Below are 17,283 nucleotides of genomic sequence, written 5' to 3'. Positions count from 1 at the left end.
GAGTGAACCCGTGTATATACCACCATCGATTCAACCACAAATGCTGAAGTGAGAGTTACGCTAATATTGTCCTGAGCATTTCTTTGTTGATGTATTATACAGTGATATGAAGCTGTGAGTATTTCTCTATGAACAAATTATCCTTCCCTGACCTGACCGTGAACTCTCATATACTTTCCGTTACCGACGTTCCCATGGACTTTGCCTTTTTATTCCCACTTTATGCCGCACTGATTCCAATTACCAGCAGTGACATTCCCACAACTTGTTTCACATGTGACAGATCAAACAGACAGACAACCAGCCTCTGTACCCCCCCTCTCCTCCTCCTTCCCTCCATCCTGCTCTTTGTCTTGACTGTTTCCCACGCGGGCCAGCTGTTTGGACCGCTTTAAATGTCGCCTCACAGTGCGTTCTGGGAGCCGTGGATGGCTTGGCTGAGCTGCTTGGATTGTGCTGATACGACTAGGCTTAAGGAAAAAAGAAGAGAAAATACCCCCCCCCCCTTCCTTCTCCCCCCACGTCAAAATATCTGGTCACTCAGCGAGTCTACTATCTTGTTAATTCCAAGCGTCTGTCTTCACCACTCCTATTGGGAGGTTAAGCCCTGTCGAGAAGGCATCAAAGCTCTCCTCAGAAAGCGGCTCGTATCATAGAGCTAAACAATCAGCTTTGATTGGATTTTTATCCTATCTTATTAACTCTCAGACCAGGGAGCCAAAGCCAAAGGCATGATGCTAAAACAAACTGAAAATGCTCCGTGGATCAACACTGCCATCCGGTCCTGCTTACGTTTGGGTTGTTGTACTGCATTAAAGTATTATGACATTTGATAGGGATGTTTTCTGTTTGGTTTCTGTATCTCTATTTGACATGGTCATGGATGAGTTCAACCAGATTCCATTTGAATGTAACCTTTTTGTGAGACTTTTCTTGGTTGTACATGATAATTCCCTGTGTATGTTTTAAAGTCCTAAAGAAATCCAAAAGCCGAAACGCTTTGGTTCTACTTTTAACAATAAAGAAACTTTTATTTATTGAATTCCATTGTCCTCCAAAAGTTGCTGAATCTCGTTTCTATTTATCACGTTTACCTGAATTTGAGTATCATTCACTGGAGGAGGAGGAGGACTACTAGTACTACTACTACTACTACTGCAGTCATTACTATCACTACCATGACAAAACACCTGAACCAATCACACACATGTTCTTCAGAAACTGTACCTTGTCTCGTTCCCTGTCTTTCAGATGGCTCATCTACACTGTGTCTTTCGTCTGTGCGGGAGCTCCCAGCCCTGCTCCAGGACATGTACCAGCAGGGCTTTTCCCTGGTTGCCGTTCACCCCTTCATTCATCCCTGTGGTTCCGACGCAGTCAGCCCCCAGCACCAGCTCTACAGGGCCGTGCTGATCCGACTCGACGATGGGTACGAGTACACACACATTGCACTTATTCAGAGCATCTACATTGACAAAATTAGCATAAGCCTTATCCAGGGTCAATACCCTTGTGTTTACGTAATCTTTGTCATTACGTAATATGTATAGCAAATAAAAATGTATATTACCACATGGATGTAGACGTTGGTATTACAGAGGTTGTTTTGGGCTAGCTGTCACAGGGCTGTTGTTTTGGACGTTAGCAAGCAAATAATCTCTTTCCGAGCTGTTGATGCTTCGGCCAACATGTGGAATGGGCCAAAGTCACAGCTGCACCCCACATCTGCCCTCCACCCGGGCCCCTGTCAGTGTTGCAAACCCTGGGTGAGAGTCAGCTTGGATCAGGGCATGGTTTTACTCCAAGTGTATGTGAAGGGCATGGCGGGGTGAGGCTGGTGGTGGTGGTTTCCAGCTGAAGCACCGCGTGGCTCGCGTGCCCCGTGTTCTACCAGCTGGCTGCTATGAAGAACAGCGGTTTCATGCATGTTTACTGAGAGTGTTAGGCCACATGCAGGTCTGTCTCTGGGAATGACTGTCTGTGTGAAGTAGAACCAGACAGTCTCTTTCCCCACAGAGAGGTTAGAGGGGCAGCAGTTAAACCTCTCACCCTCCCCTCTTAACAGTGTTTTATGGCCTGGTCTGTTCTCTCTTGTGGATCCAGAGCCCTGGGGTCAGACAGTGACGCCAGACTCCATAAATCCCCGGACTCTCCCCTCGTTGAATTATGATCCAGGAATTCCTCACCTCGAGATTCCTAAAATAAATAATTCCAAACATGGACAAATAATTCCTGCACATTCCTCAGTATATTGAGGTTTAGGCTCCTTGCCCTGATGTTCTTTTTGTGTGCTTCCTGGTTGCCTAGTGTTGTCTTGAAAGGATCAAACCATTTGGCTGGTACAGGTGGAGGGTTTAGTTAGTTGTAAAGCACAACTATCCGTCCACTCAGGTGACTCTCGCCTTCTTTCTAAAGACAGCCTGTGCCCATTAATGAGCTCCTAGGGTCTAGGGAAATACATCACACCTCTCTCCCACTGTCTCTACACAAAAAACACTCACAAACAAGTTCCAGACACTAATCCTATGCTGGGAGCACATAAATATTGATTCTGTATGAAAAGGGATGGTTGAATGGGCAGCAGCATGGGGTTTTTACACACTGACATGGTTGCCTTCCTCTGGAGGAAAAAAGAGAATATGAGGAGAGGAATAGAAAGCGATAGAGAGAGAAAACAAGATCACAGCTGGAGTGTGAAAGAGCAGGAGTTAGAAAGGGGAAAGAGCTGCCATCCTTTGATGGCTCCGACCAAACCGTCCTGCTTTATCACAGCGTCTGTCACCGTGGAGACGGCTGCTCGCATCAGCACCAGCCCGGGGGAGGGGGGATTTTTTTTAAATCAACCAGGTAGCATCTTCCTTTTCTATTCCCTTGTCAGTCCCTTGAATCAGGGAGCGAAAACTGCAGATGACAGTGCAACCATTCATCACTCTCCCAAAGCAAACAGACCCAAAGTGTCTTCTTCGCTCTGCAGTGCGCTATGCGTCAGCTTGATACAGACAGAAGGAGAGACAGACAGACGGGGAGAGATAGTGTGTCTGTGAGAGAGAGAGAGAGAGAGAGATGGAACAGGGACCAGAACAAGAACAGCAGCTAGGCTATGCTTAGCAGCAGCTGGATGTGCTGTGTTTAGTATGCACACAATGTCTCTTTGGATACAATCCCAGCCAATTTTCTACAGTATTAGTCTCAATTGTAAAGCATCAGTGAACAAGGATATAGCTGCACAGTAGTGTGACATTGCAAAAACTTCTAGAGCCAGGAATTACACAGGGGCAGGTAGCCTATATAGAGCTGGGAGCCAGTATTGTTCATGTTAAACACTGTCACCTGGAACGACTATTCAGTTAAAGATACACTCTCAAATGTTTGTATCGTTTCAGCCGGTCGTTTTGAAAGTGACGCTCACGAGCCAAAAGTGGTCCCCTTGTGTACTGTGTCATCAAATTGTGTACTACAGTACATCATTCATTTTGTATGATATTTCATGTCCTACAAAGGTTGTTTTTTTGCAATGACATCTTTTCAATCCAATTTGTACTATACGTTCTGAATTTGTTGTGCTTAAGATCCTGGAGTGCATCTTTAAGTAGGCCATAACTTTAAAAGCCTGTTGTCTCTGACTGTGATTTGTCGCTGGTGACCGTGGTAACCTGCTCAAATCTGCAGAACAGAGAGAATGGATAGGACCATTTTAATTTTCAAATGTCAACTGTCAAATTTCCTAATGTTCAATTTGGTTGGGGCGTAGCCGGGTTACAGTTTAGCAGGCAGTGTCTGATGGGATATATTCATCATCTATTGGATAATTGTAGAATTGACATGCGCTCGGGGAGAGAGCTGTATGGACCAGAAACCATTAGAGGGGATTCGTCCAATGAAATGATTAATGACTCTGTGAAAGCTGACATTAGACAAGATGTGCTATATTATTAAAGGCCAGGGATGAAAGATTGCTCATCACAGGTTCGATGGTGGATCCTGACCGAGCCGTTGTCATGGAGATTGTGATTTTTGAATTGCAATTTTGGCGCCCAATGTGAGGGCTTCTGGGTTTAAAGCTACATTTTGGGATTCAACAAATTTCAACACGCCCCACCATATCAAGAATTAAAATAACCATTCCCAGATTCCAAATCCCAGACTGTGCCTTTAATACTCCCTGTGGTCCGGGATACAGAACCTTGAACGGTTGAACCTGACTGACAGTGCAGCTGAATACATCGCAGCAGCAGCAGTCTGCATAGAGAGTGGGAAGTCCGGCAGACGTACCACCAGGAGGAGGCTGCAGTCAGGCCAGCTGCAGGCTGGAGCCAGGCATGCGTTTGACACTTACTCTAGCCACATGTGGCCTGGTGGTTGACAGCAGAGCTGTGGGGTTGAATGCAAGTTACCTTTTTCACACCGAGAAAATGGACTGCGGGTGATTTTTTTTTTAAAGAAGTATGTGCCTCTAGAGAGACGATGGGAGACTTTTTGAATGTACTTTTCTCCCACTTTGTCCTTTATGGATTTGAGCCCTCCTCAGGTTTACAGATCCAATCTGCTTTTCATGATTTCCAATAACAGAACGTGGAAAACGAATAGCAAGAATTCAGCGGTTTTCCTTTATATTGAGGCTTCACGGTGCTGTGAATTGCACAGTAAGTTTGCAAAAACCTCTACCTGATTCAGAGCATCCAATGTGCAGATTTTCCTTGACACAGTTTGCTACTGACATTTGATCTGGGATAAGTTGAATAATGATGGGTGACTGGTGTGACAGTGATGTCTGACTTCTGTGGGTTGTTGTTGACTGTGAGAGATGACTCAGGTTCCCGCTGTGTTGTGAAGTCAGTGTGACAGAGAGAGAGAGAGAGCTAGGCCTGGGCTGCATGTGATAATGTTTAAAGTCTCCTTACACACACAAATACAGGTACATACTGTACACACACATGCACACACGCTGTGGCGAAGGTGGAAGGGCCCCATCCGTGTTGTCAACAGGATGAGAAGTGAAGCAGAGTGATGGAAGCTGGGGCATTGGCCTCCCCCAGGGCTAGCTGTGGGATTTCCTCCAGAGAAAATAGAAAAATACATATAAATAGATTCCATCCACCCACAATACTGAGTGGAAAAACAAGACCAGATTTTGTATTTCATTGGGTTTCCTATCGCACCCTAATGTGCCCCTTTCAATCCTGATTTGTGTCTACGTTAAGTGGTTCTTTTTTTTTGTCATACAGGCCAACAATTACATTAACACGGCTCATATGTGATTTATTAATATGGATGAGCATAAATTCTTTGCATAAATCTATAAATACTTCATTTCCAAGGATTTCGATGTGCAACCATTTCAGATATGTATTACTGAATGTGGTGTATGTCTGTATCGTGTAAGACTGAAATGACTGTGGCTGAAATGTGTTGTTCCTCTCTCTCCTGCTGTGTGGGCTGCTACTGCAGGTTGGAGAAGAGCCAGGCGAGCTGTGCTCCCTACCGTCTGCAGCTGGAGCAGTGTCTGTCTACCGACCAGGTGCCCACCCCTGAGCTCATCCAGGGTTATGTCAAGAAGGTGAGCCTCAGATAAGGCCCTGGCACACTACTGAGACGAGCTGAGCCAAGCCAAGCTGTGCTGAGCTGGCCTGGTTAGTGGTTAGGCATTCACAACTGTGCTGAAAAGGACATCGATGTGAACGAAAATATTAAGTCGGCACAGTTTTGTTCGGGTGGCATGATCGTGTGAAAAGGGTATAGTGGACTCCGATCACGGACACAACTGACCAGCCTATAGGTCCTAAAGACTCTGTGGGCAAAACATCTTTGTTGTCTTTATCTTGACTCGCTTTCCACAGCCAATAGACGAGACGGTCCTTAGTTTTAATAAAACATTGGTGAGTGGAAATGAGTTATCAGTTCAGCCGGCCAGTCGCCTGAGGACCAGAGTTTCATTCTGACCTTCAAACTCTCTGTGCCTGGAGCACTCTCTCTAATGTCTGGAAAATAGGAAATATGTAGCCTATGTAGAACTGGAATATGAGAGTCTTGACAGAGGCCTGCTCTCATTCTCAAGCAAGCTGATGGCCATGACCATATCATATTAGGAGATATCACAGACGTCTATTAAAAGCAAAGAGACGTGTCATTATAAATAGCAATGTAACAGAAACATATGATGTTTATCTGTTTCTCTGACCTGAGCACGTGCAATACACAATAGTGTGATTTTCCATTCAATGCGGACCATTTCAAAGGCTATCCATTACCTTCACACCTGAGTTAACACACACACACACACACACACACACACACACACACACACACACACACACACACACACAACAGTAGAAATGATCCCTCTCCCTCATTGACTGACAACGTTACCCTCAAATGAGAACCAATATTTTTCTTTTCATCTTGGCAATTCCATTTTGCAATTTGGCTGGGAATAAAAATGTGCAAGTGCTGAGTGAATGTTCAATAGATATTAAACAATGCAGCTAGGAAACGATGTGACTGTTTTACAATTTAATTTAATAGAGGATAACCTGTGATATGGCACCCATGCTGATTTGATTTGGATTCTCCTGGTCCCCGGCTGCAGTTTGCTGAATGTACTGCCTCTGGCTGGATCTTATGACAGAATGTGAATGGAGAATGGCATCATTAACATTGCTTGACAGTTAACATTTCAATTTCATTTGATGGAAAATCCCAATATTGACATAAAATGCCAGATGACAGTGAAATGGGAAAAGCCATGCTTGATTTGGGATGCAGTCCTGCCAGGGCTGGAGCCATTGCAATCCAATCAACTCTATTTCAATTTGAATGGCTGATGCTGGGAAGAGGGGTGGAGGGAGGGAGGGGGGGGGGGGGGCTCTATAATTATATGCTAATACCAGGTATGTAAACAGTTCCCCTGGAATCCATTTGGTTGATAAAATAGGGAGTAAATTAGGGGAATTCAGGGGGGGAAATTGCCATGCTTCTATAATGGTACGACTTAACAATGTGTGCTTAAGTTCTAGGTTGTGTTTCAAGGTTATCACAAATTTTTTAGAAAGTCCATTGAGCACTAGCTAAAACATTGATCTTGCTCATGATTAGCCAAAGTGATCTTAAATAACAGTCCATCATAACACAGCATACAGTATGAAAGGTTGGTGTTATTAAATAGTATTTGTAAAAGTCAGGTTGTCCACGGATCTCTCTAAGGCGGTTGTTTGCTGTCTGTCTCTCCAGCAGGTCCAGGATGCTGCAGACCAGGGGGTCATGTTTGTGGGCTTCATCCAGGAGCCGTGTGGGGTACGAGGTACCCAGACCAGAGAACCAGAGACGCCCTCCCTCTCCCTCCACTCCAGCCCCAGCTCCGTGCTAGGCTCCCTGAGCAGCCGAAGCCCCACTAGCCCCTGGGCCAATGGAGAACCAGGAGCCCAGGAGCAGGCAATGGACACTGGGGCCGATGAGGACCAAGGCTCCTTATGTAAGGGTGGGGAGGGAGAGGACCAGACTAGGGACACTGGGGGGAGTGAGACTACTGTCGGGGAAAGCAACCATGATGGAAGATCCTCTCTTCCCATAACACCATCCACAGACAGCGAGCAAGATCATGATCAGGATGTTATAGTGGAAGACACACTGACACACAACAATAACAAGACAAACGTTGTGGAACTGAAGGAGAAACCAAGCCGTCACACTCAGAGAGCCAGTGGTGAGTATTGTCAGATTTCCATTCGTTACTATGTAATTGGATTCATATACAGTATGCCAGGCAAGATTTAACTTGAAACAGCATAAATGGTTCTTCAATTTCCTCACACTGTGGTGCAGCATAAAGTGGGATTCAATTAGCATATTTCAGCATCTTAGAATACCAGATGGACAGCTCTTCTCTCTCTCCCACTCTCGCTCACACATTCTCTTTCAACCCCAGTTGGAAAACGTGCTCATAAAATGCGCATGTGTGTTGAATGCACCCATTTGTGTGTGTGTGTGTGTGTGTGTGTGTGTGTGTGCGCATGTATGTGCCCATACATGTTTGGCTCCCTGTAGACACAGTACCCTGGTCCATCTGGACGTCCCTCCAGTGCATATTGCAGTGAGATAATTCCCCTCCCCACCTCACTCAGCCTCCTCCCTCATTCCCAAACCTCCACAGTCCACACCACCACCACAGCATAGCCAGCATGGTGTGTGACCATGTGCCAAGTGCCCTTGTCCTCTTCGCTAATGCGCTCACTGCTGAAATTGACTCAAAGTCTCAGTTCTGGGTGGCTTTGCCCCTATAATCCTCCTGACTCCTGATTCTGTAGGTGTACAGTAAACAACAGCAGAATGTGGAACAGGGAACAGGGTCACACGCCAACAGTCAGAAGTGAAACTGGGACATGAAACCGACGTGCTCTAAAATAGCATCAAAGAGCGTTGAGATTATTGAAATGTAGTGCTGAGAACATTCCTGTGGGATCACAGGTGTGAGAGGAGGACGTGATGGTATATAAAAAGACAGAGATTGGACAAACATCACAATGGTCACTCACACACATCATTATTGGTGTTACCTCTTAGAAATGAAGCAGTATGAAGCTAACCACTCTCCAACTAAAAATCATGTTGCAGAGGAAGCTGGCCTACATGTTGAGCGTGTATTTATTATGAAATGTTAGTCCTGATTAAATCAGTGTTGAGGAGGGTGGATTAGCAGAACAGATGCTGTCATGTTCAACAGTGGTTCTGCACAGTACACATTATCAGTTAGGATTATGGGCCTGACCTTGTCACTTGGACAGGCATCCATCAGGTCAGACTTTAAAGGGACTCATTTGGAATGTTGTAATTGCGTTCAGGCGCTCGTTTACTCGTTAGTTGTCAATTTTCTTAAATGATTGGACCACACAAGGTATCGTCTCATAGCAGGCCTGTCGTCTGATATTTTCCATGCGACTGTGTCCTGGCAGGTCTCAATAGCCAATAAACCCTACTGTGTGTTATCACCATCCAATTCTCAGGGCAAGTCAAGGGCGACCCTAAAATATTTGTTTTACTCTGATGCCCCTGATGCTAAAATTGTCGAGTCAGTTGCGTTGTGAAGTGGTTATCATGTGGGAATGATCTGACAGGTATGAATCCCTGGATTATCTTTAGCTCCAGGTCATACCTCTACCGTAACTCACGTTTAACCCTTTGCATACAAAGCTAGCTGTCAAATGGAAATAACACATGCCACAAATTGTTCTAAGTGTTACAAAATGTATGTTATACAATTTACCACGATTGTCTTCTCTTTAAATGCGTTACCATTGAGCTGTCTGGTTTAGTCGGATGCATTAGCGCAAGGTCTCTGTCAGCTATGCATGAATTATAAACGGTCTGTGACACATTGCAGACGCAGAGCATTTAGTGGAATGGTGAAGCTAGCAGTTCCTCAAAACCGCTGGCCTTGAACAAGTAAACATCAACTTTAATATTATGTGAAAACCTCATTTAAATTCAGTCTTTTTGAGGGAAAACAAACAGAAAAATGAAGATTTGTGAAGCGACGTTGTTGAAATGACTTGGCTTGGTTTTCAATAAGTTTGTAGTTTCTCCAACGTATGCAGGGAGAGTTGTGATGCATTATTGTCTTTCAGTTTTGATTCTGGAGCTTTGAAGAGTGGAAAACGACAAGATTTTGGGAATTTGGTGGCCAGCTGTCACATCAGTCAGACGTGGCAGAAAGGAAATGGTTATAAATGATTCATTCTTCCTGGGTGTCTGACTGAATGACTGACAGAAAACCAGAGCAACTGAACCATGGTCCCCTCTGATGTACTGTGTGTGTGTGTGTGTGTGTGTGTGTGTGTGTGTGTGTGTGTGTGTGTGTGTGTGTGTGTGTGTGTGTGTGTGTGTGTGTGTGTGTGTGTGTGTGTGTGTGTGTGTGTGTGTGTGTGTGTGTGTGTGTGTGTGTCTTTTGTGAGTCTTCGTGGGAGTCTAACACATTCTGGCCCTTCGTCTGGTTCACATGGGGATGGCAGATATTAGCAGTAAAAAGAGAAGATTATGCCGCACTTGATTTAAATGGCTGCTGCCAAAACAACAGTCCATCCAAATGTGTATGCATTGGTTCATATTAAAGGAGACCATTTCAATTGAGGCACAAGCCTTTGGTAGGGGATTGTGGGAAAATGATGAGTCAACTCTGTTATGTGTTATTAATCACCTCTGTTGTGGGGTATGAGTCAACTCTGTTGTGTGTCATAAATCACCTCTGTACGGGGTATCAACTCTGTCACGTTATAAATCTCTGTTGCGTGACATGTTTCATGTCAGCACAGTCTATAGCGATGGAGATTGAGTGTTCTGTGTTCTCAGGGGTGGAGCTGCTAGCCCTGTTCAACCACCCAACTGACCGTGAGGGCCAACGGAAGTACTACACTGGGAAGGTACCGCTGAGGGTTCAACTCCGTGACGAGGGGGTCAAAGGGGTGGAGGCCAACTGGCTGGATCACATGACCCAGCACTTCAACAACGGGGCCTCACTCGTTGATGGATACTTCCACCTGGGCAACGACAACGGTAAACAAACTATCCAACGTCCACTTCATGTTTTTACACACAGTACTTCTGTGGTATAGTACGAGCAAAGTAATTGGCCTCTTCACAATATCTCAGTCCTTTTTTCATCCGTCTGGCAAACCTCTTATTTTGTTCCACATTAGTAAATAATGTAAAAAAATAAATAATAATAAGACAAAGGAAACTTAGCTATTGCCAAAATATCCTGTTCCCTTTTCAAACTGTTCAGTCTGTGCTGTTGTTGTTCTGGTAGAGTGCTGTGCTACTGCACACTGCTCTCTGCATCTAGACCCTGGGGCACGCCACTTAATTCTGATGGTGACACAAACCCCCAGCCTGAGTAAATAAGAGTCATAATTCATTCATCTCCTAAAGTGAACGCATCAGCGCCTCTGAAACACAGATAATTAACCTGATGGCAAATGAGTGCCTCCTTGCATATTTTATCTCTTTCGAATGGGTTAATGAACCGCGTTATTATAATTCCTTATTTTCTATTAGGTTATTCTAATATATTTACCATGTTTTATGTGTGGTTAAGATATGCATCTTATATTACAGCATGAGTGTATTCTAAAAATACATATTGGCTAGGCCGTGTTCTGTATTGATCTGGAAATGTCAGCTCTCTATCAGAAGTAGCTTGTCGAGTATACTGTATCGGGAACAGCCTGCCAAACCCTTTTCAAAACAGACAAGTTTGTCGAGATGAACGTTGTGTTCGTGTGACCCTCTTGGGAACTGTGAACGGTAGGATATCAAAGCCAAGACAACATCACGTGTTTGTTGCTAATTACATCAAACGGAGGAGCGTCTGGTTTTAACAAGCCTGAGAACCCATGGCCGTGCAGACAAATTTAGCACCTCCTTTGAGATCCATTTCTGAATCCATTAGAGCATGAGAAGAAACTGTTCTCCCTGGCGCTTGAGACCGTCTCCTCTCTGTAAACATCAAGGGCAGTCTGGAACGTGAAGCAGCACAATAAAAGCCTGTCAGTGACGATGACACTCGGTTTGATTGGAGATGATAATGACAGTCACAGCAGAGCACCAGAAGTGCAAAGTAAGTGTCTCTGATTGTCATCATGTCCTCTGTCTCGGATGTAGTGCAATACAACTGTGTACTAATGCTCTGCATGGTCCTGTTATGCCTTGTTTCCTGAAAGAGGTCTTGTTGTTCCTGTTGTTTAGCTCTTCCTCTGAACTGTTTGGTCGTGCATCTACTTTCCCGATGTCCTCCCACTTTACATGAAATCACAGGCCTACCAAAGTAACCACCAGTGGAATAACCTATATATGTAACAACCCTAAAACAAGCAAATGTGGTTACCGGTAGGCAGTTACTCCTTTTAGGTTCTCTTTGAAAACAGAATTGACAATGCTAATAACTATGTATGTCCCTGTACCTTCTAGTTACAGAGGAATCATTTCTCTGCAAGGTGAAGTTTCCCTTCATTGCTCTGTACTTGTTTCGCTGTTGTTTACTCCTACAGTCCTACGCCTCTTCGAATACATATTCATGAATTCCCCCTGCTCGGCTGGCCTTTTGCTAAACCCGGCGCTACCTCCCGACTGTGGCTGGCTGTTGACAGCCTGCCTGGTATGGTCCAGGGGAATACCACACATGCTGTCTCTCCTCCTGCTCCTCTGCCCTCGCCCCTGAAGAGATGGGTTTCCATGGTGAAGCTCACTGAGGAAGTGGGTAGGTGAGGAGGGGGAATAAGTCCTGTTTAATATCCCGGCGTGGCTAGGTGGGATGGAGGCGGGAGACTGGTGGGAGTGGGTTCAGAGAGACCTCGCCGGCACGGAGGGTTGGATATTAGTTTGTTATTGAATTTGCAGATCGTGGGACTGGTAGACAGCTCCTGTGTAACGTTAATGGCCCCGCCACCCTGCGGCGTCATGAGAGGGGCATTAAAGATTTATATCAGGCCCAGCGTGTCACAGTACCCCTGCCGCCCTACGCCATGGCTGGAGTTCTGAGGGGGAGCGGTTTGTTTACTGGTCAATTGACACTAATGGTGTTGATGGGAGGTGTTTTCTTTGTTACACTTAGCTTATGCTATTTCCGCCGCGACAATGAGGATTTGTAGCTGGCGCTATTCATATGCATGAGAGAGAGATTACTTCACAGTGAACAGAATTGAGGAAAGTTGTGCTGGCAATTTTTATGGCCAAAGATTGGTTGTCCAATAGGGCTTGAAGGTGTGTGTGCATGACTGTGAGCAGTGGTGCAAAAAGTACCCAATTGTCAAAGTAAAGATACCTTCATAGAAAATGACTCAAGTTAAAGTCAACCAGTAAAATACTACTTGAGAAAAAGTCTAATAATATTTGGTTTAAAACATACTCAAGTATCAAAACTAAATATAATTGCTAAAATAAACGTAAGTATCAATAGTAAACGTATCGTATCTCAAATAAATAATGAAACATGTTCAATTTGGTTTAAATAATGCAAATACAGTGTTGGAGAAGAAAGTAAAAGTGCAATATTTGCCATGTAAAAAAGCTAACGTTTAAGTTCCTTGCTCAGAACATATGAAAGCTGGGGGTTCCTTTTAACATGAGTCTTCAATATTCCCAGGTAAGAAGTTTTAGGTTGTAGTTATTATAGGACTATTTCTCTCTATACCATTTGTATTTCATATACCTTTGACTATTGGATGTTCTAATAGGTACTTTAGTATTGCCAGCCTAATCTCGGGAGTTGATCTCAGTCTATGTCAACCTAGCATCAGTCTCTTTGTCACTTAGTGCCTGTCTTCAGTCCTAGTTAGGTTGGTGCTCCGTGTCAGTCGGTGTCACGACTCACGCCGCCATTGTCACTATCTCTCAGTACATCTGTGTCACTCTTTGTCTTTCAGTTCACTCGCTCTGTCTTTCAGTTCACTCTCTCTGTGTCAGAGATAGTATGTGCACGTCTCACTCAGTATGTTCAACCTCAGGTGCCTGGAGAGGATAGGCTAGTCGATGAGAATACATTGTCCCATTGCGAATGAACACGTGTTTCACTCACTACATTGTCAATCAAGACTCAACTCAAAATGTTATGCTGTTATTTGTGTTGTCACTACATATCCTCCAAACCTCTCAACCCCACGGTAACTCAGTGTCTGGCAGCATCATGCCAGGAGCCAGTGTGCTCCTCCTTAAGCAAAGGGACTCGATCCCTGTGTGCATCTCACCTGAGTGATCCCAGTGCATCGGCAGGCCAACCCAATCTCCAAGAGGGCTTTCCAATTACACGCCAAGCAGGGAGACGTCTGATGAACAATGGATGGGGGGGATGTAAAGGAGGGGTAGGGTGGAGGGAGGGCGGGAGAGGGGGGAATGAACAACGACAATGTCTGTATTTGAAAGGAGCCAATAGATGTCTGAGCGATGTCTTCAATTGAGCGCATCCAGCAGCCTTAAATGGGTTTTCTGGGGGGAAATAAAGGACCCTGTTGTCCCTCCCTTTCCAGCCAGCCCTCGTTCCCCCATTATTAGGGCAGAGTAATGAAATGTGGAGTGTCCCATGGTGGAACCTGGGCCGCACAAACTCTATTAGTGTGTAAATGGTACAGGAGTAATGAGAAAGCACTCAGGCCAACTGAGCGCCCTGGTCTGAAGGGCAAGAGGTTCTGGCACACTGCTCAATGGAATCAAAAGAAATGCGGGATGGAGAAGAAGCTCACCAGCGCGCTAATATTCCTATCCCAATAATGCCCAAACTGGGAACGTTACCCTTATCCATGGGGTTCAGATGAAATGGAGTCTATAGAAAAGCTATTTTGTGGTACCATGGCCCTGTCTTGGTGTATTAGTCCTTACATGTAAATATCTACAATATGTAAAGCATATCATTGTTTTCAGATGAATCGTGTTCTGCGTCAACAATCTGTCCATAATGTCTGTCTGTTCATCTATAAATTCTCCAAGCTACTTCCCTGAAGGAGACACTCTCTCTTGTTCTGTCATAGCTACACAATCCGTATCTGGCCCTTGCTTATACAAATGGTCCATGCTGCAGCCCTGCCTGGTAATAAATGGCCCAGTGTCTGTGGGTTGCTGGTTGGCTGCGTAATGTCATTAACTTCCCTCTCCTCTTTGCACGGGCTAGAGGCCTGAGAGCCTGGGAGCCAGACAGACAGACACCCTCCATTCTGTAAATACTAACTCCTTCATGGCCTCCCTCTCCATTTTCTACAGATTTGCAGCCTAAGTCGGTGGAAAGCGTCTTCATCTTCCAGGAGGGGACGGAGGGCGGCGACCAGAGCGTGACCACCACGTACGACGCCATCGTCGTGGAGCAGTGGACTGTCATTGACGTGAGTGGGATTTTTACATGGCTCGGAGCGTTTGAGTGTTTTATGTGAGAGTCATCATATGGAAATATTCCCTCTAACCATGGTGGCTATGGCACATGTGTCACGGTGGCTTGATGGCTTATCTTATCAGCAGCAAACAAGCCCTTATCTGGCCAGCGATTAAGTCCCCAGTTTGCACAAATCCAAGTTGGAAATGGATTTCTGTCTACTTCTGAAGGGTTTGAGGCTTTTCTATATGGCTGTTGTGTGTGTGTGTGTGTGTGTGTGTGTGTGTGTGTGTGTGTGTGTGTGTGTGTGTGTCAGTCACTGTAATCGAGTTTAGAGTTTGAGGCTGTCGAAGTGTGAAAATAGACTTTTGTCCCCTAAATGTGACTGGAAAATTGTCCAGCTCAGAGAGGTAGTCGGCTCACAAACACAGAATTTAACCCTTGAAATCAAAATGCTCTTAACCCTTTAAAATTACTAAAGAATTCAGACTACACAATATTCGCCGCCTTAAAATGTCATGTTTGTTTAGCGTCCCACACCACACAAAAACCTAGGCGCTTGTGTCTTGTGAAGGTTATACAATGTACGATTTTGAAAATCTTAATGTATGTAGGTATCTTTAAGCTAATACTGTGGTAAAGATACTGCAATAATGTCTTAAAGACCAGCAATTATTTTGTCAACTACTGAGAAATAACATGGATTTTATAGACTTTTTTTAAGCACCTTTGGAAGTTAATTGAAGGACAAAGCAACAATGTGTAACAACTTTAGATGTTCACATTAGAGTTCCAATGAATCCAATCAGAAGTGCTGGCCAGGACTTATCAAAAGCAATTTTGCTCGACTAATCTCTCCTAAAGTTAGCTTGATAACACTATTTTACAAAGGATGATCAGACTTCATACACGGCACATTCATTATGATAACTGCTTAAAATGTATATGCAAATTATCCTCACTGCTCATTGTCGTTTCGGTGCCAGAATAATTACTTTAAAATTATGCAGAATATTGATTGGGATATTTTTCCCCAGCGCTCTCGTTCCCATCTTGCTGAAAGACTGACAGGTGGTTGGATTTATGAGCAGGAAAATAGGAAAACAGGCTGGTTCACTGAGAATTCAATCAATATTGTTGTGTTGAAGCAGGAAGTGCAGCTTTTCTCAGAGATGTTGTTCTCGTATGGCACAGAACATGTCAAACTTCTGTTTTAATTGATAGTAAACTTCTAAACGAATCGGACTTTTAACATAAATGAGGAGTTATTACAGTATTTATTTGCACAGTATTCACAATCACGTTGGTAGAATGTGGTATGATTTGGTACAGTGTAGATATGTGGAGCTGTTTGTGGCCAAACGGTTTGTGGTCTGTAATCTAGAAAGTCAGACCTTCCTCAATGTCACTAATGTCACATTTTTTGTGGGAGAATGGGTCATTTCGACAGCAATTTATTTGTTACTTTACATTCACATTAGTCAATATGTAAGAATGTATACGTTAGACCATTTAATCAAGAAAAGTCAGGCTAAATAATAGCTGTACAGATGCTCAGAATTCTGCGGTCTAATGGATGGACATTCTACTTTAGCCCATCAGAAACATTCTTCACATTTTCTTCAACAAATGACTATGCTCTGATGAAGGTCGACTGACAAAGCTCGGCTACAATGAAAGAAATTTGCATCTGACTGGAAGTGTGCAAAGACTTTTTTTCCAATTTCTACAATAAATGACTAAATTAACTGAATAGGACAAACAGTAGATGTGCATGGAGCCCACCAAATGAATAACTAGACATGATTTCCTACACAATGAAACTAAAATTATGACTGTCTCTCGTATCAAAAGGAAAATCAATAGGAAAGTTCAGCCTTGGATATAATGCAATGCCTACCTTATCACTGAGCTCTTACAGCTGCAACAAGAAGTTTCTCCTTGAGACCTAGAAGAGATATTCTTTATAGATTTTGCAACCTTGTTATCAGTTCATATTGATGGAAGGGAATGAAATGTTAGTATACCGGCATGTTAGTGTATTTCTAACACTCTCCTAGTTTCTAGATAAATTATTTAACAAATAACATGCGCGCCAACTGGAAACAACAGGAAGTGGATGTGTGTGAATATCATTTATGATAGCACTACTGCTAATATTTAATGCCTAACTGTGTCCTTTGAGGATTTGGAATGCATGTGGTGCAATGTGGTCAACATTTGGGCTATACTGTACATTACTTGAAGTTTTATGAGGTGTTATACTTAAGTGATAATGCCAGAGAAGCTGGTGTTTGGAGGATATATTGGCACGTATGTTGTTAGGCCCGAGACAAAGTCGTGCCAATATATCCTCCAAACACCGACTTCGAGGGTGTTATCACTCTTATGCAACGGGTTACCAACACATTCAAATAATGATTTACATAATTGTATTAAAA

General features: G+C 44.0%; 1 protein-coding gene across 1 annotated transcript in view; it reads left to right on the top strand.

The window, feature by feature from the left end:
• The window catches only part of LOC129837973 (raftlin-like), a 68,246-nt gene that overhangs the window by 35,374 nt on the left and 15,589 nt on the right, over positions 1-17,283 (top strand). Inside the window, exons 3-7 of the mRNA XM_055904578.1 lie at positions 1,252-1,429; positions 5,449-5,557; positions 7,228-7,699; positions 10,339-10,542; positions 14,737-14,855. Of these exons, the coding sequence (XP_055760553.1) occupies positions 1,252-1,429; positions 5,449-5,557; positions 7,228-7,699; positions 10,339-10,542; positions 14,737-14,855 (1,082 nt within the window). The remainder of the gene's footprint in view (positions 1-1,251; positions 1,430-5,448; positions 5,558-7,227; positions 7,700-10,338; positions 10,543-14,736; positions 14,856-17,283) is intronic.

This window comes from Salvelinus fontinalis, chromosome 38, assembly GCF_029448725.1.
Source record: "Salvelinus fontinalis isolate EN_2023a chromosome 38, ASM2944872v1, whole genome shotgun sequence".
NCBI classification, from domain to species: Eukaryota; Metazoa; Chordata; class Actinopteri; order Salmoniformes; family Salmonidae; genus Salvelinus; species Salvelinus fontinalis.
This window is presented reverse-complemented; position numbering and strand designations above follow the sequence as displayed.